Raw genomic sequence first — 24,825 nt, 5'->3', positions numbered from 1 at the left:
GTTTTAGATAGATCCTGGGTTAATCTACTAAGTTTTTCTTCTGAAATTGATAAGCTAATGAAAATTTATCTTCGTAATACTGATTATTTCATTCTTTTTCATGTAAATCTGGTGTAGTTTGTTTCTATGCATTGTTTTTCTTCTAGGGATAAATATTTTTTCTTTATACATAAAAGAGGTACACATTGACTATTATGTATATTTAGTATAATTTTACACCTAACAAATATTAGGGGTGTGCATGGGTACCCAATTATCTGAACCCGAACCGGAACCATTTATAGCGGGTTTGGGTCCTAAAATGTTATACCCATTTAAAGTGGGTCTTTAAGAACCGACCCGATAAAGAACCGAACCCGTTAGAACCGAATAGTAAAAAACCGATGGGTATCCGAACCGAAACTGGAACCGATTAGTTTGATTTTGATATATAGAATTTAGTATTATATTACACTAAATAAAAACAAACCCAAACATTATTATTATATATAGTATTATATATAGTATATTTGTTAGGTGTAAAATTATACTAAATATATATAACATTTAGCATAATAGTGAATGTGTTATTAAATGCATCTTTTATAATATTACATTAAATATGTGTATTATAAATATTAATAATAATATTTACGTGTCTACGTCTATACGTATACTCGTATACTATAAATTAACTTATGCACTGTCTATATTAACTAATACATGAACGTGTACGTGCTTGATATATTACATTATTAGCACCGTGTTTTTTTAGTAACTCATAAATACAAATTATAGCATTAAGTACCCCGTAAACACTCTTTTTAAATTTTAGTAACCCTAAAGAAAGGACAAAATAAATTGGCCCGAATTTTTATTTTTATTTTATTATTATTTTTATTTTTAAATACTTGTTTTACCCCTTCGTAATATTATAGATACTAGATATAACCCGTGCATCTGGCACAGTTTGTTGTTAGGTGCAATACTTATCATGTTGTTTGTGGGATTAATCTTGGTACACCTTATTATTTTCTTTTGTGTATGTGGTTATTTGTAGAGATGTTATTTTGAATTGGAACTACATGTTTAGATGTGGAATTTATAAACCGAGAAATTGTCGACAACACATTTATTATTGTCACTAATATTTTTAATTTCAAAGAGCACTTAATCGATGCTCTCCATGCATTATGAATTGTTATAAGACTCGAGTTTGCCAAAACCACAAAAGCATTGTGGTTTTGTTGAGAAATTTTCTTCAGTATTTTTTCCATTCACAACAAACAATTTTAGGTGAGCTTTGTAAAAGTAGTTGCTTAGATACTATTGAGATAGCTTGTTGACCTAAGATGCCCAGGGTGCATATTGGCTTATAAACCGATAATTTGTCTTCACTTGAAGTAAGATCTTTATTCGCAGCCTTATCAGTTGCTTTGGAAAGATTATCCATTATGCAAATAAATCATTAATTATATGACGATTAGATAAAACCCAAACAAATTATCACTAAGGATGTAATAAGGAATGTGAATGAATTGATTGGTATAACTACGGCACTTATTATTATCTTTAATAATAATGTAATGTTTCCATGTGCTACTTTGTGTTTTTGACCCTCTATCACAATCGTTGCATTTCACAAATTAAACTGAATAGTTATGAATTATTTTATGCCTTTATTCCACTTTTAATTGGCATTTTAACACATTAATATATGTGCTTTAAAAGTCTACTCAAAGATTGGATTCGCATGTTGGGGCCTCAATGTCATCTAAGGCTGACCAAATGTATCTTTGGATAAATGGGCGAACCAATTTGATGGTGGTGGGCACTACATACCCGAGACAGTTTGACAATTTTGCAATTTCTGGCACGATGCAAAGTGTAATGGATTTGTTTGGAGATCTCAGGAATGACGCTCGGTTCAATGGTGCGTTGTATACATACATAGATGAACGAGGCACCACCCAGGTTTTGATTCAAATTTTACGTTCTTTGTCTTCCCATACTAAAAGATTAATTCCGCATTCCCATAAATATATGGTAAATTATGGACATATTTATTACTTATATATGAATTATTAGAATATGAAAATTTGTGCCTCTTAGAAAGATTGTACAATAGGGAATCAATAACCACAAAATATGTTATCATGATCCATTAAAAACATAACTGGTTGTAAGAAGCGTAGTTTATTATTATGGTAAAACCCATTGTCATATAGAGGTTTTTCATATGAAATTATATCAAAATCTCAACTAACATTTCACAATGGTTATATATCATGTCATAACAAACTTCAATGCGAAATCTTTATTAAAAGTCACTCTCATATGGAAACATTTATTATCTTTGCGAGACTATCAAGCTTTGATGTTACTCCTTCATTGACGAGATTGAGAACCCTGAGCCTAATCGAAATCAATAAAATTAAAATACTTAAAGGGGAAAACTTTGAAATTGATGCAATGTTGCTGATTCATATATAAATAAGATAAATGCGAAATGGAAACAACATCTATGTCAAGTTTAACTTTATAATCCACAATAATCCAACAATGGTGACTTATGAATTAAGAAAGAAATAATTTATAGCTATTGACAATAATCAAATATTAATTAATAAGTTCTACACATTAGCCGTGCCATTGATCAGCATCAGCAGTCATCTAGGCGTACAACAAATTCAAATCAAGCTCTCATACTCCAATTAAATAATGGTTGAACAATGGAAAAATGATGATTAAAGTTGTTTGGCTCCCTGAAATTAAGATCGGCCTTAAAAAATATGGTGTTTGCTTTATCTACTGAACTGGATCTAATTGATTTCAACTTTCAACAATAATCTTCTCACAAAATGCTGAAACAGGGAATTGAACAATGGTAGTTTCCAACGTTGTCTAGAAATTGCTATAAAAGCAGGAAAACAAAAATTAAAATAAAAAGAAAAATTTGAATCACCAGAATGTCGACTTCTTCTAATGATTTACAATCACCAAATGCCGTTTGCTTCCCCAGAGAACCTAAAACCACGAAATCAATGAGAATAAATATCTTAAAATAACTATACAATAACAATTTCTTTTGTATTTGTAGGAATAGAGTTGATGAGAGTAGAGACAAACCTGCTTGCCGAATTTTCTATAGATTAACTGAGATTAGAGAATAATCTTGGTGAGAGAGACTTTTCTTTTATTCATACATTTTCTTTTTATTATCACCTGTCATAAATGAGGCCTGGGCTGGGCTGGGAAGGAGAAGAATGCTTATTCACTTATTTCTCATTTCTTCAGTTACTAATTAGTGAATTTATGGAAATTTTATTACATGAGAATGTGGTCTTTCAAAAGTGCTCCACCATTTTAGTGGGTGCCAAATGGTTTTGGAACGCCCAATGGTTTTTATATTTATTAATGTTTGAGTAAATGCGAGTGATTATAAGGGAAATTTAAACACAATTGTTCTCGCTTATTTTTGGAAATTCTAGGAAGCTGCCAAATTCTTACATCAATTTTCCTTATGTTAAGGGCAGTTATTAGAATTTCAAGTTAGTTTACACAGGTAGTATTAAAAAAAAAAACTCTATGAATAGCCCCATTAAATGTGTATTAAATTTGATTTAAAGCTCAAAAGAGGCAAATAGGAAAGATGAACAGTTGCCGTTTTTTCCCCTCTCATTAAAAAGATCTACACAAATCCCCACGCACATCTAACTCAGATCTTCACACAATCCCGACCACCCATTGTCTATCCATTTTGTGTTGTTATAATAGATAAAACACATATTTTTGTATTTTTATTTTAAATACCAATTTCACTCCTTTTGTGTTATATTTATAAAGCAAATTTGGTGATTGTTCATACCAAAATAGATGAATATACTTCATATATTATATTGAAGTATGAACAATAATCAGACTCCAATATGTGTTATTACTAATCATATATTATGTTGAGGTGTGAACCCCAAATAGGTATGATTGTTCATACGAACATTGATTGTTCATTTGTTCATAGTTCATATGTTGAGGTACAATTTTGAAGTATGAACAATATTGATGTATACTACAATAGATGTTCTTACTGATAGATCATATATGATGTTGAGGTATGAATAATGATTACCCAAATTGTTCATACCGATTACCCAAATTCATACTATATATACCGGGACGTTTTGATTGGGTCGGCCGTTTATTATTTTGCATTAGGAGTATACTTGACATTTCATCCATTCAAACCGTTTTTTATTTCGGAATATACTGTGAGTGATTAAAAAAAAACTTGTGGTGTTGAGAGTTACTTTTTCGGCCATTTATACTTTTGTTTCGTAAATCTTTTCTTATGTCATTGTGTGTGTATATTGTTAACTTGGGTTTCTACATACCCAACGCACATAAGAAAACACAAATACCATACATGCATTACTTCATAAAAAAAATAATAAAGAAAAGAAAAAGCTTACTGCGTTCATGAACACAGACATACCTTAATCCGATCATACATCACTCATACTTGCTCCAGGAAGTAGAGCACATAAATATGAGCAACATGCACCTCAAGGCTTTCGGCAATCCAATATAGGGCAGGACAAAAACAAAAGAAAGGGGTTACATCCTGGGTCACCCTAAATGAGTGCGACTGTGCGAACTTATTTGACCCGACTACGCGCGTACGCCCTCCTCATTACGTCATCAGCAAGAAGAGTCACGTGCTTACGTGTCACATCCCGCCAGTGTTTCCACACTATGATGGACCTCTATATAAAGCCCAAACTAGTCTCGGTCATTTATTTTTCCATTTATTAACGAGTGAAGAAGTAAAAAGAGGTGAAGACTGGAAACGAGAGAAGAAGAGAAAGAGAAAGAATGGCGAATGGAATGTTGGAAAAAAAAACAGAGATAATCATTAAACCTCGAACGGATAAAAGAGAGTATAGAAGGATTGTTCTTCCTAATGCTCTTCAAGTTCTTCTCATTAGTGATCCTGAAACCGATAAGGTAATATTTATTTTTATTTGATTTTATCAATTAGGGATTATATTCGATTGAAATACTTCTCAATTTGTTTGATTGATTGATTGATTTAATTTAACACCAGGCTGCTGCTTCGATGAATGTTAGTGTTGGATATTATAGTGATCCTGAAGGTTTAGAAGGTCTTGCTCATTTTCTAGGTAAGTTTTGAATACTTTGTTTGATACTCTTTATGATTGTGAACGAAACTTTAGTTTTAAGTTTAATTATTCAGTGAAATATATAGAAAAAAGAAAAGAGGGGAACTTTTGCATATAATTTGCTAATGCCCTGGCGACCTGTACATACTGTTTTCGATCTTCCTCTGCTGTTCTTTTATTTTTAGATTTTCTTTTGTTGACTTGTTTTCCGGTTTGTTATCCACCACATGTCTATGCTTGATAAAAAGTTCTTTCGACACAGCTTAAGGGTTTTTGCCCATGCATGACAATTTACCCTGGTTATTGGTTAGAGTGGACTTCTTTCTTTATTGATATTTGGAGAACTTTATTCTGACCTTTGCGTATTTCAAACTGTTTTTCAGAGCATATGCTGTTTTATGCTAGTGAAAAATATCCTTTGGAAGACAGTTATTCCAAGTACATTACAGAGGTGTTCACCATGTTCTTTTAATTATTATTGTTAATACTGTCATTATGGTTGTTACTATTATTTATTATCTTTAACTGTAAGTACAATTATAATTATCAGTGTTATTATTATTATTATTAAAATAATATTATTATTTATATTTATTGTCTTATGGTGTCGGTATTATCGTTGACGCATTATTTGTGAGTGTATTTTTTGGTATTATCGTATTATTGACTTATTATTTGTGAGTGTTGCTCAGCATGGAGGCTCTACAAATGCTTTTACCTCTTCCGAGCAGACAAACTATTATTTTGACATCAATCCAAATAGTTTTGAGGAAGCTCTGGATAGGTTTGTTGATGTTTATATCTGGTTAAATTTTGTGGGCATTTGTTCATTAGACAAGTTTTAAAATTACTTAAATCTTTGATGCTTGCATGTGGTTTGAGATGCAGATTTTCACAATTCTTCATCAAACCCTTAATGTCTTCTGATGCCACCACGAGGGAAATAAAAGCCGTCGACTCTGGTGAGTGGCTGTTTCGGAGCTCGTTTCCTGCAGTGTTTCACTTGTACAGTTGTACTCCTGCTAAAATTAATTTCGAGACAGTACTAACATTTTCTTCTTCACACTTATCCAGAGAACCAAAAAAATTTGCTGTCTGATGGTTGGCGGATGTCACAGGTATTAACTCAGTCGCTCTACATATGCAGTTTGTGTGATATAGTATAGTCTGTCATCATATTGCAAGTGAGCGTTTTATTTCTAAATGCCTAGGGTTGATATAGTATTTAAATCTATTAATTGGGCAAGCAATAGAGTTTGTGTAGAATTTTTTCTATTTTCTTTTGGTAGAGGTACTGTTTGAACTCTCTCTCTCTCTCTCTCCTCCTCCTCCTCCTCTTTACCTCAATTTAATGCAGTGCTGTTTTGAATAGGTAAAAGTACTCCCTTCTAACTGTATTTTGCATTTGATTGTTCATTGTTACAGCTCCAGAAACATCTATCTGCAGAGGCCCACCCCCTTATCATAAATTCAGTACAGGTAGCCATTTGAAACCCTTTTTTTTTTTTGATCTTCAGAGTATATAGATATTATCCACAAAGAATCAGCCTATTCTGAAATTTATTACCCTACCCAAGGGATGGTGGATATGAAAGACCTACATGTCTTTGATTTGCAAAGGATCTGATGCGACTAGATTTCAGAACAGACGGTTCTTTTGTGGATAACATATTAAGATATAAATGGTAGGAGATATTTTGTTAAAAATAATTATGTCAGCGCTCTTTGCAATTTCTAGGTGCGTCAAATGATCATATGTGACTAACCAATTCAAGTCAAATTTACATGACTAGCTTTCTAGACCCTAAACCTGTTAGTTAATGAGGTTTCTTAGTTCCATTTGTTTTTGCATTTCAAAGGAGGAGAAGAAGAAAAATGAAAAAATAAACTACATACCCCCTCCCCTAGCCTCATATGTGAATGTGCCTTAGTCATTACTCAAGTTTAAGTAAGCCCCATATGTTAATACTTAATAGATATCTGCATTGCGTATAAAGATTAGTGTTCCATCAGATTTGGTAACCATAGTTTGCCAGGTATGCCAAGTATGCTCTAATAATGGGCTTAACAACAGATGTGAGCCATATGACGTCTCGGCGGACACAATAAATAGCAACAATTACACACCCTTCTTTAAATATGGTACACCTTACAAATTATTCCTGTTGGAGCAGATCAACACTACAACTAAGGAGGGGCTATAATATGCATACCCATTAGAGATGATCTTAGGCTTAACTAAATCAAAGCTTAGTAATTTTTTCTGTTTGGTAAAATTGAAGCTTAGTATTAACTAACCATTATGTTAACAGTTTACTAAGCTCACCCCATCCCCTTCCTCCATCATCAGTATTCCTCATAAGAAGAAAATGATCATGGTAAAAATATACAGTAGCAGTACATATCCATACCTATGTAGTAAATTTAGGAAATAAAGAGTCATACATGTTATGGCTGATGTTATGCTAGAATTGTCGTTATATTGCAAATGGATATATGCCTACTCATTTTAGTTACGTTGATGTTAATAAGGCTTGATGTGGCTGCATTTTCTTATTGTAGTTAATGGGATGTTTACTTTTCTCACCTATGCCGAAACATTTCTCATACTTGTGGTATATATTTTTATTTGCAGTACGTAATAGATTAACTAAGGCGGGAGGGTGATGAACAATGGAGAAGCAATCTGGAAAGAAGGTAAATATATTATAACAAATCCTAAACTAAGAGTGATTTTTCAAAAACATCTAGACTACTACTGGCGGACATTATTAGAGATTTGCTTTTTTTGTACTGTCGGCGTTGAAGTTAACTTGACCTAGTAGTACCTTTATTCTATGTTTAAATGAAACCTGAATACCTGATCAGTTAAGATATGCATTTACACTGGTTGCATGAGTTGAGTTGCATTTGTTTTTTTGTTGTGTGCTCTGCATTGTGTTTTGTTGTGGTCTTCTTGTTATTTTGATAATTTTCACGAATTACATTTTTAAATTATTTTATTTTCAAAATACTTTAGTTTATGTGTTTTAGTAATTCACCTTATTGTAATCAAGTCAAGCCTGACAAAAAAGGCTGTCAAGTTATGCCATTCCCAGATTCAATATTATCCCGAATGATGAAAATCTGTAGCTACCAAATAAGTTAAAAGTTTCCTACAACCCTAGCTTGACAAGCTATCAGTTGTATTGCCAACTTTTTGGCCCGCTTTGAGTTCAAGTCATTAGGAAATGAACTTGTCCCCAGGTTCCAAGTATACGAATACATACAAGAGAGCATCTCTCTCTCTCTCTCTCTCCCCCCAACACACACAGACACACACATGCAAAAGCTTTTATGAAGTTTCAACAAAATTAAAGGTCTAGGATATTGGTTGGTGTGGCTGGAAATGTTATTTGTATGAGGTGAAATTTTGCGACGATTATTTCTATAATGAGGTGATTTTCCTTTTGTTCTTTAGAAAGATAATCCTCTGACTCATTTGCATGAAGCCATACATGCACTTGTCATAGATTTGCTTAACCCGTGGATCAATGATACACACTCTCATTCTTGATTCCCGTCCGTAATTACCAGGTTCTTCGATTACCGAGATGGGATAAGTCGCTTGCCAGATGAAATTATTATCATGATCTTGTCGTTGATAACACTAAGAGAAGCAGCAAGGACTAGCATTCTTTTCACACAGATGGAGGTATCTATGGAAAGGTTCCATGAGTTTTTAGGTCCAGTCTCCATCTTGGCCGACAACGACAACGTTATGGAAACCGATTATTCTGACCAAAGGTTTAGAAAGTGCTCTCGTTATAACTATTGCAGAAAAAAAAGTTATTAAGAAACGAAAGACTCAAATTTGTTAGTCGCGTTGACCAGATATTAGGGCTTTCCCATTGTTCTACAGTGAACTCATTTAGGATTCGTTTCTACTTGAATTTCGATTTTACTAGGGAGATAGATAGATGGCTTCAAACTGCCATTGTTAAGAGAGCTGCAAAGGTTGATGTTGACTTGTCTGAATTTTCTTATTTGAGATATTTGTATCCAACTTTGGATGAACTTTATCGTGTTCCTGAATGGGTTTTTGTTCAAGAAACGGTTCCTTTTCTTAAGTACCTGTCTTTATGTTATTGCATCTGTGATACTCCACGGAATTTAAGTGGATTCAAGTCTCTAAAAGAACTTCGACTGGTAGCTGTTTGGATATTTGATGAAAATATTGGACACATCTTGTCCAGTTGTTCATGTCTGGAACGTCTGAGCTTGATAAACTGCTGGAAACTGGATGAGTTGAAAATAGCTGGAGAACCGCTTGCTTTAAAGCACTTAGTTATTGCTGAGTGTTTCTCTTTAGGAATTGTAGAAATTGATGCCGTCAATCTCACCACATTTGAATACTATGGCATCCCGGTAGGATTTTCCTTTCAGAATGTACCCCAGCTGGTAAATGTAGTAATCTTCACTATCTGCAAGAATATAGTAGCTGGTCTCACTTATGCTCTAGGCACACTATCAACAGATATTCCTCAAATGAAGTCCTTGTTACTGCATTGCCATATTGAGGTATGTGGAAGAATATTTTACTGTGGTTCTGTACATTGTTTATAGTACTTGGCTTCCATTTCCAGTAAAGAACTTACTTTTCTGCGCCGCCTAATTTTCAGAGAAATATGATACCAAAACGGTTGCGTACATTTGGTAATCTGAAGCAGTTGGTGTTGATCCGCCCCGCATAAAAGGAAGTCTTTTTGGATTCTTTACTTTTCTAGAGAGCGCTCCATACTTGCATACGTTTGAGATTCATGTGAGTTCTTATTAAAGAAATTACAGTCAATTTCCTGAACATTATATCTAGTCATTCTAATAATTAAGTTGCAAATGAACAAAATTCGACATGGATATATGACGCAATGAATTTTTCTGAAATTATAGATGTAAGAAGTACTGGGAATTTTCATAGTGTGGACTCTTATGTCAACTCCATTCTGGAATAGATTTTCCTTGCATATAGCTACTTCCTATGTATTGAGCAAGAGACAGAATCGTAGTTGCATCGCACTTGTGAAATTATCATGTGCGGCATGAATTTCAAAGTTCATTTTCGATTATATTTATAGTCTTGGAAACCTCTTGCCAAAGTTTCAAATGAAAAACGCCGATTAATTAGGGTAAGTACCTACAATCTACACATAAGAACAAGAGATCTTCCTCATTACTCTGCATCTCATTTGTTATTTATTTTTTGAGTTTTTATATGCATTTAAAGGCCATCGACACCAAAAGTCGTCCTGATAGAGTTTAGTCGAGTATTAATTATATTATTCATGGAATCATTGCGTCAGTAAGTGGATGACAGTTCAGAACTATTGGTGAAGAACATGTTTGGCTTATGCTTTTTTAAGAAAGGTAATAAATGTAGTTCGTAGTATCCAGTTGAATAAGTGGATAAGGGATTTATGATTTATCGGGAGGGATAGCTGAAAACGTGGCTGGAGGAAAGAGAAACGCACACCAAGAGGGATAGGACAAGGGAAAATCTGGCGAGGGAGAATGAAAAACAATCCATCCTCTCCCCACTAACCTGAAATTCGTTCAGTGGAGGATTTCTTGCAATACGCCATGAAATATTTGCGGACATCAATTATCCATGTGTGTCATCCTTTGAGGTGGAAGATCAAGTTACTTACTTCTCTGGATGTCTTACACTCAGGGTGTTGAGAGCGGGTGCCAATTTCATCAAGCATCCTGAGAAATAGCCTAGTGTGTCTCTTATGGCTTCAACCAAGTACTGAAGTATGTGATCATGTAATTCCCTGATGAGTAGTCCAAAAAGGTCCCAGTTCAGTTTCTATGCAGAACGGCTCACCTTCTGCTATCTATACGAGTTTCTAACATGTTTGCATAGCTTTTATGCTATTGTTAGTGATAATATCTCGGTCACGAAAGTTAACTGAGATGAACTTTTGCATTTCTGGATGCATTTTAGTCCTCCTTTTTGACATTGTTTGATGAATCTCCTTTTTCTTTGCTGCAGTTAACATTTGAGATGCCTGGCAACAAAGTCATAAAAGTCAGAAAGCCTAGTGGATGCAGGCCCCATCTTTGCCTCAAGGAGCTTGTTTTCAGTGGCTTGGCAGGGAGTGAAGTTGAACTCGAATTTGCAAAGCAGTTGGTTATTATTGCCGAGGCTATCGAGACTGTGAAGATTTATTATGTTGAGAGAACTTATAAATATGATACTGGTGTCCAAGCGCGAGAGAGCCTCAGTTTCAATCAAGGTTTAATTGATGCTGCTACGAACAATGCGGCTAGAAGAAGGGCAGCAGAGTCTGTAGGTAAGCACATTGAAAAAGTTTTGCCCGTAGGTGCCAAATTAGTAATAACGAAGTAATTGCTATCGTTCTTTTAGCAGGGTGGAGTAGTCCTTGCTGTTTTGAAAAACTGTATTTGAATGCTTAATAAATTTGTATTGTTAAACTATTGACATGGAATTGGGTCACATGTGACGTTCATTCTTTCATAATAATGGGATCTTAAGCTAGAGCTTAATTTAGTAGATGTGTTAATTTTTAATTGATGCAGTTCTTACTTACGAAGGAGATTTAGATTTGAAAACATCCCTGGGATGTAATATTATTTTGAAATGGACAGGCTCTACAAATAATTCTTAATCTGGACACATACCAAGTGTATGCCATGGTGACAACGGAACAACTGATTGTTTTCGATTCTTCCCACTGTATGTGTGCTTCTCTTTCTTCTTTCCCGTGAAACTAGGTTTTAGATAGATCTTGGGTTAATCTACCAAAATTTTCTTCTGAAATTGATATGCTAATGGGAATACTGATTATTTCATTCTTTTTCATGTAAATCTGGTGTAGTTTGTTTCTATGCATTGTTTTTCTTCTAGGGATAAATACTTTTTCTTTATACATAAAAGACGTACACATTATCCTTCAAAGACTTATAATTCAAGTCTAAGCACTTAAAATCGGTTTTTGGAATTAATCGGTCGAGGAGCGATATGCGGTTAATCAGTGATTTAATCGGTTATATCTGATGTATATATTTAGCACTTTTAAAATATATAATAATATAATCATACAAAATATTTCTAAATAGTTATCCGAGATGCAACAAAAAATATCAAATTCTCATAATCATATCTAATCAATTCAATTTGAGAGTACTATAGAGATGCCAAACACACCAATTATGTTAAATATTTAAAAGAATAAAGAGAAAGAGAAAAGAGATAATATATATTAGAGAGATATTACAATAATTAGTATATTTAACCTTCGTTAAGAGAAAAAAAATAAGTAAACTCTTAGTTTTGTGTGTTTATTAGGTTATATTATTATTAATACGGTTTAAAAATTCAATTTATTAATTTTACGTATATTTTTGGATAGGGACCGATATTTTCAATAATTTTTTTTTCTCAATTTAATAAGAAATCGGTCATCTCGACAGATTAATCGGTCAATTCAGTGATTAAATCAGTTAAGCGAGAAAAATTTAAAAATCAGTAAAAACTAATCGGTCCGTAGTCAGTAATCTACGAATAGGCAGTTACTAATAGCTGTTACTTCTGTAGTATGTGTTTGTTGGTTTGCACTCAAGTACGTGACGGCTACCTGGGCAGTCCGTTATGCTTAAGTGGTTTTGCGTGCTAGTCTATATAATAAAATATTCTAGAGAACCAATTTTGGACCAAAGTATCTCTTGAGGACGCCATGTTTTTTTTAGTAACTCACTAGCACAAATTATAGTGGTCTTTATGCATAAATGATTCTAAACGAAATCCCGGCGGCACATGTATCTTTTTTCCAACTCAAACCAGCAAAGACTCTGATAACTTTTACATTACAGATTACGTGTCCTCAGCCACGCTTGAAGAAATGAATTTTTGCTCTGCTTCTTACTGTTTTTGTTTTTCTTTATGTTGTTAGTCTATTTTTTTTCTCGTGTTCAATCTATAGTGGTCGTCATCGTCATCGTGGAACTTTGATTCAGTCTACAAGTTCAGCCGTCATCGTCATCGTGGAACTTTGATTTAGTCTACAAATTCAGCGTTGCAAAGTATTTGTGTAAATGACTATATGGGAGTTAAATGTCACTTTCAACATTTGGTTTATAACTATTTAAATGTCATTTTCTTATTCTCCATCTCCAAAAAAACGTTTGCATTCTTCTCCGTGGGATTGGGCTTGGGTAGGGGTGGGAATTTGGCCCTAACGACCCTAACCCGGCCCTGACCGACCCGACCCTAAGCCCTATAAAGCTTTTACAACTAAAGCCCTCAGAGTTTAGTATAGGCGAGGGCCACCCGTAACTAATGCCTTCTAAGGGAGGGTCGGGGCTAAGGTTCAAACATAGGCCGACCCTAACTAAGCCCACAGTTATAATTTCACTATAAAATACACAACTAAAACTATCAAACTCTTTATTACATATTTTCAATTAAAATAACATTTGTCCTTTGTAATTTATCACTTACCGTATGGGTATTTTAATAACTTGTCTTATATCATAAAAACTTATAAACCTAATTGTTTCTATCTCATAACTCACGCACACTTCACAACTCCCTCGCCTAACCTAGTCGCCAAGAACAATAATAATGAGCGCACTTAAGCACTAATGAAAAATAGGTTGGACGTCGGTAAAACTCATTCCATACTCTTATTATTTGTCTTTGTGTTCTTCAATGTTAAATGTAATTTTGGTGAGATTTGAGTCTGAAATAACGGATTTATGTCGGTGAAAGCTCATTCCAAAATGTGTCTTGTGCATTTTAAGCGTAATTTTGAAATATAAATATGAGTCTACATATCTTCAGTTTATTAGATTGTGGATATGCATTTTAAATTGTTGTCTTATCAAGAATTATTCTTAGATTGGTTGTTATTCAAATTTCAAAGTGATGGGACTTTGAGTTTGCAAATCTTTGAAATTTTTTGTAATATAAATGAGTTTTAAAAGCGACGAAAAAATGCTGATAAAAAAAGAAAAATATATAGGCCCGGCCCGACCCGGCCCTAAATTGTTAAAGAGGGCTTAGGGTAGGGCCAGGGTTTGAAATTTAGATTTATGACCCGTCCCGACCCGGCCCTATAAAGACTTTAGAGCCGGGCTGGCCCGACCCTAATAACTGAAAGGCTTTAAATGTTTAGGGCCGGGCTAGCCCAACCCGACCCATTGCCCACCCCTAGGCTTGGCTTATAACGCTCACCACACCTCAAACCTTGAAACACACACCTTACAGCCTGAAACACATGACTGTTTTTCTCTTCTACAATTCCACACTTCCACCTCTCGCCCTTCTTACAAAGACACAAACTATCGGTCACCATCACTTTTTATTCTTCTTTTTCTCTTCGTTCAATTTAGTTTTCTCTGATAAAAAAAATATGATTAACAGGTTATTGGTTATTATTTCCCGTCACCCTTTATTGGTTTGTTGCTGCAGCAAATTTCCTTGCTGATTAAAGTCATTCGATATACACACATTCTCAAGCTACAATAGCGTTTTATTTATATACTGCTTCTGTGCAGATTTAATGACTCTACAATTTTGCCCAGTATGTAGTTCCTCAAATTGTGGATTTGTTTGAACTTATTTAGTTCTGTGAATCTGTTTTGTGAATCACATGTATGGTGTTTGATGAATTTGTATGAGCTTCATCACATGCATACGGGTTTTCGTTATCCTAGATGTGTTCTCTACAATTTTTTTTTATAGATTGGCATGGCTAAGTTGAAGGTCTTGAAGGAGAAGGATTTTAAGGGATATGGTCTTCCCCTGGTAATTATCTCCAAGCCATTTTGGTTTTTGCAAATAGGTATATTACTTACTTCTAGATTCTAAGGTGACCCCTACAACTATTATGTCTATAATGTAGATAAAACCTATGATTGGCAATGATCCAGATACAGAGAGAGCGGAGGCATTCTTGCTATCACCATAGAAATGTTGTCTAAGTTACGGCCAAGACAATTGGTGCCTTCCTTTCAGAAAGTAGATCTTAATGAGAGTGATTTCGTGAGGAACTGAGGATTGTTGGCAAGAGAGTGAAGGTGGTGTACTGGCCTGTACCAAGGAGATGGTATGCTGGCCTGGATGCATAAAATCATTTGATAACAAGAAGAAGCTACACAGGGTTTGTTATGACGATGGTGAGGAGGAGTTTTGGGATCTTGGGAGAGAGTGTTTTGTGCTTGAGGTTATGAGTCATGAGGGTTTCCATCTGTCTTCCAGGTTAGGGCTCAACCTTAAGAAGAAAAAATGAGTTCAGATAGAGGGGTGGTTAGTGAAGAGATGGAGAAAACTGGACCACTTAATTGTGGGTGATGTCAAAGCGAAGAACAATGCATTGATAAACGAAAACCAAGTTTCAAGGGCTGCAAAAAAGGGAGGGTTCCAGACTTCCAGCTGCATGGGGGTATAAACATTGATGTAGATGTACGTCCAAAAAACATTGGGGATCAGATCATGTGATGTTGTCATTCCTGTAGATGAATCTAAGAGTGTTAATTTCGGGGATGGTCTTGGTGGTTCTGATCCAGTGAAAGATTACGCAGAATTGAATAATAAAGTGGTTTTAAAGATTTCCAAGAGAGCCTCAAAGCTGAGAGCTGGAAAAAGTTCCAAGGATGAGAAGGCAGGTAACTTGTCTACCAACCGAGAATTGGATGTGCTTCTTGAACGTGTTGAGGAAATTGCAAACGGTGGTTGTGGCGAAAAACCTGGCGTTGTCATTGGCAGTTGTAATGAGACTAAATGCATTTCAAGTGAAGTAAGCAAACAGAGCAAAGATGAACTGCAAGACAACATTTTTACAGGTGTCACTAAGCAAGACAATTATGAAGCTCCTAAGGAGGGAAATCAGATCTTGTTTTAAAGTTAAGATGCTAGAATCGAAGTTGTGGAGAAGAATGGTGGTGAGAAAAACACATCTGCACGAAGTGGAGAATCACTATCTACAAGTGGAGGACTCGGATTTGGCAGACCGATTGGTGGGCTTACAAATGTTGCTACTAGAGGATTTGGGTTTGGCAGATCGATTGGTGGGTCTGCGGTCTGCCAATGTTGCTACCGGACGCTTTGGTAGCCGTGGTTCTACTGTTGGTGGATTCTCTGAAGTTGCTCCAGGTGTTGTTGCATTTAAAATAGACCATACAAGCTCCAGGTGTTGTTGGATCTGAGTTAGATGTGCATGGGGATTTCCATAGACCTTTTTAATGAGAATTTTTTAATACAAATTCAATGCAGGCGTTTGTTATACATTGGATGCTTAATGTAATCAAAATTTCAATTAATAAAAATTTAAATGCATACATTGCTTATACATTGGATCCCTAATGGAATTAATTTATTAATTAGTAAATAATGATTTGAATGGTTTGAATTGGAATTTTTACATAATGATTTTTTAATATATTGTGGGGCATTTTTAAAGGATGCAAAAATACATCTAACAAAAATGCTTGTGTAAACATTTATCTGTGATATGGGGCTTTCGGCTTTGGGCTTTCGATATGACTATTAATAGACCCACGAACTTCGCCCAATTAAATAAATCGCTATATTTTAGAACGAGGATCATATTCCTTTTTCTCTCTGGAACTTAAAAATTAAAATGATATCTAGCTTCTCTCTCTCTCTCAAATGCAGCTCTCCCCCATTTGTTCTCACTCTCTCAGGTACTCTCTTCTACTATTGAATCAAGTTTTGTTTCTTCACTCACTAACGTCTGCGAACCATATGCCTACCAAAACTTGTATTTATTTTTTCTTTCTCAATCAAATTAAAGAAGATAGGCTACGTAGAAATTAGTTGGATTGCAAGTTGCCATTGCTTTACTCTGTCTACTCTTTTTTAGGTATGATGTAAACTATTTCTAAATACATAGAACTACAGTTCTCAACTACTTTTTGAGTAATTAATGTGTATCTTTTTCACAATTGAGTTTCAAAAGATTGGTACTAATTTGAGTTGCATTTTCGGACGTGGCCTTCTTTGGCAACCTTTAAGCTTAAGGGAAACACTTGCAGAATTTTCATTGTAGGCAATCAAATCATTTGGATAACTTATTATTATTACTAGATAAGCTAAGCTAAGATTGATGGGAAGTGGAGGGAGGGAGAAGAGAGAGGGAGAGATGGGTTTGTGGGTGGGGAGAGAGACATAGTTAGGGTTTGGTTGAGAGGGAGAGAGAAGGAATGAGGGAGAGAGAGAGAGAGGGATAGGTAAGGATAGACAGATAGAAACTTACCAAACTACCTTTTGTCCCACGTACCCCCACTCCTCCCAAAAACGTTCGCTCCGCCCACTTGATTATTATCTTCATATATACAACTTTCAAATGTGAATTGCAATACCTTTTGTGTGCTAACTAATTCCATCTTGAGCAGTTTGTAATGCAAATTTTAAGATCTAAATTGTCAGTTTGGGTATTGCTATAGTGGGTTGCTCCTACCCACTGGAGCGGGTTAGCTGGAGCTATGCGAACCCAAAATACAAGATTATTACTGGCCCATCAAAGGACAAAGGGAACTGGTATGCAACATTTTGGGTCACAAGATCATTTACTAATAAAATATTGTTGGTTTCTCTTGAAAAGATTATATAAGGTACAAACCAGTGTAGATTAGTTTTGTAGCTTCAAAATTTATGCACAATATACTTCTATCCATGATATCTAGCTGTTTTAGCCATATTGAAGTATAAGTTTTATTGAATCTTTCCTAATTAGTACTTTGTAATATTAATCAGTATTATTATTTGTCCGTAGGCATATATTATTAACAGTTTTCTAGCTTTACCCCCACTAGAACTTAGACTAATTAGCTTTAACCCTTCCCTCTAAGACCACGGCAGATCCAAGTCAACCCAAGTTGACTGTGTTTTTTGCCGTCAGCACCAATAAAAAGACCTCAGTGCCCTTACGCGGATGAAATGACTAAAATACCCCGTGACCTTCTCCATGACCAAATTCAATTTTAACCCAATTAATTGACATGTGTCATCATACTAGATATATATCATGAATTTCGAAAGTTTGGACAAATTTGTTGGGCCTCTTTTTGTAAAGAAATAAAAAGCCCACTAAAGTGGGTTCATCAAGATCAAAGAATGTGATGAACAAGAAACCCTCGTCAGTAGAAGAAGACAAGGGGAAAAAAATGATCTACCGAAAGTGGAGTCTGTTGACTATGCATGTTATAAATCTCGAACCTTTATGTTATTTGTAGTTACTTTAGCTCCATTGAAGTGTGAAAAACTAGATTTTTCTGAGATTGCTTGGGAAATTTTTTATTTGGGAGACTGAAATCTTTGAGAGTTTGGTAGTCTGAGATTGAAATCCTAGTCCCAAGCAGAAAAGGTAAAGAGAAGATAACAAATAAGAAGGCAACTAAAAAAGTTAGCAGAGAGAAGAAAAAAAGTCATCTTGATTTGAAGTTGTTAGATGAAGATGATGAAGAATTCTGGAATACATTGTCTTTTACTCATGGTGCACCTCCACAATATGCTATAGATGATGACTTATCCCAATCTTATGGTGTACAAATTAGGGTACCATCAGAAAGAACAACCCCACCACCACATAAAGAAAGTGCAGCTTTACCACCTCAGTTCAATTCACCACTATCACCACCTCAGCCAATGTTGCAGCAACACCACCACCACCTCAGTCTAATGCACCACCACCACAACCTCAGCCCAATGCACCAAAACCACCTGAGATATTTCCAGCAGTGGCACCACTTCAGACAAATGCAACACCACCAACTTTGAGGATAGATGAGATTGAGGATGATGAAGGGTACATAAGCACACATTCTTCTGATGAAGAGAAAGAATGGAATGGTCCATGGCCTAATGATTTGGTTGATTTTATTAATATATTTCTGGGACTGATGATGTTTATAATGGAGTAGTCCAAGGTGAAGGGGAGACACAAGTGATAAGACCAATTAAGTGGAACCTTCATATGGAGTGGGCAACTATTACAGAATTGAGAAGAGACATTAGAGATTATTGTATTAGGAATAGGTTTGTAGCAAGGATGTCTGACAATGAGAGTTATAGAATTAGGGCATATTGTAAGGTGTGGACAAGAAAGGTAATAAATGCCCATGGGTAGCTTACTTCAGGTTGTTGCCAGATGGGGCTACAATGGGGTTGAACACATTTGTGGATGAGCATATATGTGAGGCTGACCCTGAATTCAAGAATAGGATGGCTGATGCAAGATGGGTTGCTTCCAAGATTGAAGATCAAATGAAGGTAAATAACAAGCAATACAATTTTATATGTTTGTGTGTGTTTGTTGTGTATTTTGTATTATTTGAGTATATATTTTGAACTTTGCTAATAATTTTGCAAGGTTCTTATGAAGACTATGTCTCCTGCTTTTGTAATGAAAGAAATCATGAGGATTTACCATGTGAGCATTAGTTACTACACAGCTTGGGTTGCAAGAGACAAATGTTTGCAAGCTATATATGGTGATTATGGGGCTAGCTAGTTACAATCTTGTCCCAATTTTGTGCGATGAGGTATGTTTAAGAACCTTAATTATATGTAATTTTAATTTACAGTTTAATTTATGGTTTATATATGTCATGATGGTGTAAATATGTATTGCATTTGCCAGATATTACTAAGTAATGGCTTAAACAACATTGCCAAGTACTCTAAAGATGAACAAAGCTTGGAGTTTGAAGGTGTGTGTATTGCATTTAAGGCGTCTTTGGATGGTTGGTTGGTAGGGTGTAGGCCAATAATTGGTTTGGATGGATGTTTTTTGAAAGGCAAATATGGTGGCCAGGTGTTAAGTATGATTGGGCTAGATGGAAATAATGGCCTTTTCCCAATAGCTATATACATATGTAGGTCAGAGGGTAAAGAAACATGGAATAAGTTTTTGGGTTTAATGGCTAAATATCTTGAACATCATTGCAGACCCCTTACATTTATGTCTGATAGGCAAAAGGGTTTAATTCAAGCTGTGAAAGAAACATTCCCTAGAGCAGCACATAGATTTTGTTTTAGGCATATGTACAAGAATTTTAAGAAGTTCTTTACTGGTGCCTATATGGAGCTACTGGCATGGAGTGCTGCCAAGGCATATAAAAAGTTCGAGTTTGAGCGAATAATGAAACTTATTGAGGTGCATGACTCTGCTGCAGTAACATGGTTGAACAGAGATGGTTATGAATCATGGTCAAGGGCACACTATGACCATGAAACTAAATGTGATCAAGTTACTAATAATTTCTCAGAATCATTCAACAATTGGATATTGTACTTGAGGGATCTGCCTATTGCAAGTCTAGTTGACAAGTATCATTTGATGGTGATGAGTTTAAGATATAAAAGAAAAGAAGCTGCCTTACAACAGATGAAGATTGAAGGTTTGGTGCCAATTGTAGAAAAGTATATCAAAAAAATGATTGAATTCCTTCCCAGTTACATGGTGGATGGTTCAGATGCTAACCTATTTGTTGTGAGGAATGAGCATGGGACAAGATGGACTGTGAATTTAGTAGACCATGCATGTGATTGTCAAAAGTGGCAGTTGATTTGGAATTGTGTGTGTCCATGCTATACCTGTGTGTTGTATCCTAGAAGAATGTCTTGGATGAGAGTATTGTAGCTCTTACTATCATGCCAGAACTTACTTGTTGGCATACAGTGGTAACATCAAGCCAATGAGAGACATGCAAGAGTGGGAAAAACCAACTGTGAGTTAACGTTTGCTTTTATATATGTTTTGTTAAACTTCTTTGCATAGTTACAACAACTGATTAAGTATATGATTTGTGTGTGTTTGTAGGACCCAGAGAAAAAAGTCCTTCCTCCTCCATTTGAGAGAGGCATTGGAAGGCCTAGGAAGCAAAGGATTAGGGATGAGGGCGAGAAAGAAGATAGAGGGAGGATCAATAGTAAGAGGAGGAGGATGACTTGCACAAGATGTCAAAAAACAGGACATAACTCTAGGACATGCAAAGGACTCCCTGCAGCAGATAATGGAAGAAAGAAGAAGGCAAAAGGTACTCTCCCTATAGTTAAACATATTTAAATCATCACTAGGTCTGTGTTATTTAAATATACATGCTTACTAAGCCACCAAAGACATCTTCACAAAACTAGGTCAAGGCAAAAACACAACAACTACTGAATCGGTTGATTCAGGTTCACAAAATTCAGCACCACCAAACACATCTTCACAAAACTCAGCTTTCCAGAATAATATATATGGCAGGAGACCTACAGCTAATATAGTTGATGAGGGTTCAACCAGCAGTGGCAATGCACCTACAAATACTAGGTTAAGTAGTGTTTTTTCTTGTATTTATTAATGTACACCAAGTGTTTTTTTTTACAAATACGAGCTTAAGTAGTGTATGTATCTTGTATTGTCTTAGGTCCAAAAATTTGTATGCAAAGGAGACATCAAGCAGCAAAGCCAAAGCAAAAGGAACTACAAATATTAGGTTAAGCTGTCTTTTTTCTTGTACAGATTTATAAATGTTAAAAATTTTGTGATTCCAATTGAACTGTATTGTCTTAGGTCCAAAAATCTCAATACAAAGGAAGCATCAAGTAGCAAAGACAAAGCAAAGGGACCAACAAGCCAAGGAAAAAAGCCATCAAATTAGCCTGAGACACTTGTATATTACCCACCAAATGATGCATATCTGAAAGGCACAAAAGCAACAGAGCCTCCAGAACGCCTCTTTTTTCAGGGACCTGAGCAGAGACATAGTATGTCAGACTTGATTGCTAAGCAAAAGACCAAATCAATTGCAGAAGTATTGGCATCAGCAAGAGTTACTTTTGGAACACCAGGTGCAACACCAAGTCATATTAAAACACCAACCCCATTTCCATGGCCTGTAACTACAAAGCAAAGCTTGCCTCCTCTAGCCCCTAGAATGAATGCAGATAGTAGAAGCAAATCCAAGGTTGTCAGGCCACCTCAAGCTAATAAGTAGTAGTGTTTTTCTCTTCGGTACTGTTTTCTCATTTGGACCATCTCATATGGGTATATTTTGTTGTAATTGGAGATCTCTTTTGGATACTCGATTTTGCATGAGATCATTCTCTATAGGAATTTAATTGAACTTATAATCAATGGTGTAGTGGTGGTTTTCTTCAAGTGTCTGTAAACACTCAAATGTTTTGTTTGTTAATGTGAGAGCATTTTGGTTTAAAGAAGAGAAACTGGTTCAGAAAAACAACACTGGAAAAAAAAATTACAAAACCAAAATATTTCATCACTGATTAAGAGTAGATTACAGTGAAAGAAGTTAACAGAACTTACAACTCCATCAACCTACAAGGAGACAGCTAACAAATATTACTTAATAAACCAAAATTACAATTACATCCAGTAAGCAAATTCTAAATCAAACAAAGAACAAACTGAAGAACAATAATCAATAGAAGCATACACCATTTTTCTTTGTTAATCTTCTTTATCTCTAACTTCAATTTGCCATTTTTCATCTTCAAAGCTTCAACTTGCGCCTCCAAAACACAAACTTTGTCTTCCAAAAGTTCGTCCTTAGTCTTATTAACCCAATCAAAATAATGACATGCTGAGGTTGGTGAGCGGTCGTAATGCATACACCCAAACAACCTTCTACCTCTGGTATTTATGGTTTTCGATCTTCTAATTACTTTATATTAATATCCAAGATTGAAAGTGGGCTTACTTCTTTAGAAGATAATATCCGAGTACCGACGACCACGATGACTGCTACGGGGGCAAAAATTATAACCGGCATATTCAACAGACTCCACTTTCAGTAGATCATTTCCCCCTTTTGACGAGGGTTTTTTGTTCATCACCTTCTTTGATCTTGATGAACCCACTTTAGTGGGCTTTTTATTTCTTTACAAAAAGGAAGCCCCAACAAATTTGTCCAAACTTTCGAAATTCATGATATATATCTAGTATGATGACACATGTCAATTAATTGGGTTAAAATTGAATTTGGTCATGGAGAAGGTCACGGGGTATTTTAGTCATTTCATCTGCATAAGGGCACTGAGGTCTTTTCATTGGTGTTGACGGCAAAGAACACAGTCAACTTGGGTTGACTTGGATCTGTCGTGGTCTTGGGGGTAATCTTATAGATGAAACTTTTGGGGGGGGGGGGGGGGGTAAAGCTAGAAAACTGTATTATTAATTGTTTGTAGGCATATATATACCCAGTACCTTGTGTTTGTATTTGTTTTCGCTTATTGTTTATTCAAACATAGTGAGATAGGTAGCTGAAATATAATAGTGTTATGAATTGTGGCAATTTATTGTTTAAAGAAAGACCAGTTATGATGGTAAGTCAGCAACTCTATCAATCCAAGTACATGTTTTCTTCCTGGGAATTATGCAATGTGTGTTGGGAACTTGGGATAGTTCATAGTTGAAAGGCGCTAGGATTCTCTATGTCTTGATTACGACATTCTTGAAAGCTTCATTGCATCATTAGGCGTGATCTTAGGGGACATTGTTATCATAGAGTCGGTGGTTCTTGCTTTCTTTTGTTGCAATTTTTTTTTTAAGATAGTAGCAATATGTGTTTTATTGGTTCTTATGATCTTATATCATTCTTACTTTTCAGTTATTTCAATTTTGTTTTGTGCAGCACCACATTACAAGGCAAATGATCAAATATCAACTAATTGCACCTGTTTGAGGCAAAAATAACCTATCTATATTTGGGTATCTTCCTTTTAAATTACTATATATTAGTAAATATTCTTATCTTTTCATTTATTTGCCTTTTCATGGAATTGAAAAGGGGGAAAGACCCACAACATGTGTAACTTCCAAGACTTACACGAAACTACTTTCTATTTCGCTCTCTGTTTTTCTAGATTTTGTTTTTGCTTGGTGAAAATGACATTTATATCTTGGACTAAACTATCTTACTTTGCTTATGTATGTGTTGTTGATAAGAGTCCAAAACTGTAGTTTAAACTCTTTAATAGTATTTCAATTTAGCCAATTATATTATTAATAATATAGGTTTATCATTAATTACATGCTTTTGAGTATTTTATGTTTTAGAGTTGAATAAATGTAAATTCGTTACTAATTAGGCGCTAAAAGGAGCTAAAGTGATTGCTATGAAAGTTCTATGAAGAAAGCCCAAGTTTCATGGAGAAAAAGCCTTTAAAAAGCCCAAGTCAAAGGCCATATATTTGGACTCAAATCTCAGATTTGGGCCCATTTTATATCAAAATGACCAGCTCAGAAACTCTTTCCAATGGTCTAGACCTTGACTCGATCAGAGTAGTATAAGTTAGTGAAAACTTGTACTACAATAATACGACCAGAATTAGAAGTCTTGGATTTAACCAATTGGGTTATGGACTTCATTTATGGGTCCATAACCTAGCCTAAAAGCCCATGCACGATTTGGTATCATGAGATAAGAGAAGAAAAACCCTAAACTATCTCTCTCCCTTCCATTAGTTAGAATAATTTAGGTTTAGTTTGTAGTCTCCATTTTAGAACCTTTCAATAAAAGCTTTAGTTAATTCAATTCAATTCAAGTTATTTTAATCAAGTTTAGTTTAATTTAATTATGTCTTATTATTATTGTTTATTGTTAATGAACCCAATGAAACTAGGCTAAAAACTCT

The 24,825-nt window shown here is 35.1% G+C and overlaps 2 protein-coding genes across 7 annotated transcripts; both read left to right on the top strand.

The window, feature by feature from the left end:
• The first annotated feature begins 4,775 nt into the window (after positions 1 to 4,775).
• LOC147485200 (insulin-degrading enzyme-like 2) lies at positions 4,776 to 16,510 on the top strand. Of its 5 annotated transcripts, none has more exons than XR_015201273.1 (12): positions 4,776 to 4,983; positions 5,084 to 5,159; positions 5,543 to 5,610; positions 5,852 to 5,943; positions 6,048 to 6,121; positions 6,234 to 6,277; positions 6,585 to 6,638; positions 7,795 to 7,856; positions 11,191 to 11,491; positions 11,808 to 11,895; positions 14,905 to 14,967; positions 15,093 to 16,510. XR_015201273.1 is itself a non-coding variant. In XM_086571221.1 (9 exons), exons 1-8 carry the CDS (start codon positions 4,852 to 4,854, stop codon positions 7,807 to 7,809), a joined length of 555 nt encoding a protein of 184 aa, XP_086427347.1. In that variant the 5' UTR covers positions 4,776 to 4,851; the 3' UTR covers positions 7,810 to 7,856; positions 11,191 to 11,714. The 5 variants fall into 5 exon arrangements, 1 of the variants encoding a protein (XP_086427347.1); XR_015201271.1 differs by having other exon boundaries at positions 15,065 to 16,510; XR_015201272.1 differs by having other exon boundaries at positions 14,905 to 15,004.
• Positions 16,511 to 18,286: 1,776 nt separating this feature from the next.
• LOC147485199 (uncharacterized) lies at positions 18,287 to 22,395 on the top strand. 2 transcript variants are annotated; one of them, XM_086572199.1, is made up of 7 exons: positions 18,287 to 19,452; positions 19,553 to 19,724; positions 19,823 to 20,912; positions 21,005 to 21,221; positions 21,322 to 21,499; positions 21,597 to 21,665; positions 21,743 to 22,395. In XM_086572199.1, the coding sequence occupies exons 3-7, from the start codon at positions 20,880 to 20,882 to the stop codon at positions 21,828 to 21,830; spliced, it is 585 nt and encodes a 194-aa protein (XP_086428325.1). In that variant the 5' UTR covers positions 18,287 to 19,452; positions 19,553 to 19,724; positions 19,823 to 20,879; the 3' UTR covers positions 21,831 to 22,395. The 2 variants fall into 2 exon arrangements, with proteins under 2 accessions (XP_086428325.1, XP_086428324.1); XM_086572198.1 differs by lacking the exons at positions 21,005 to 21,221; positions 21,322 to 21,499; positions 21,597 to 21,665; positions 21,743 to 22,395 and having other exon boundaries at positions 19,314 to 19,452; positions 19,823 to 20,883.
• Positions 22,396 to 24,825: the final 2,430 nt, after the last annotated feature.

Source organism: Coptis chinensis, chromosome 7, assembly GCF_015680905.1.
Source record: "Coptis chinensis isolate HL-2020 chromosome 7, ASM1568090v1, whole genome shotgun sequence".
Classification (NCBI taxonomy): Eukaryota; Viridiplantae; Streptophyta; class Magnoliopsida; order Ranunculales; family Ranunculaceae; genus Coptis; species Coptis chinensis.
This window is presented reverse-complemented; position numbering and strand designations above follow the sequence as displayed.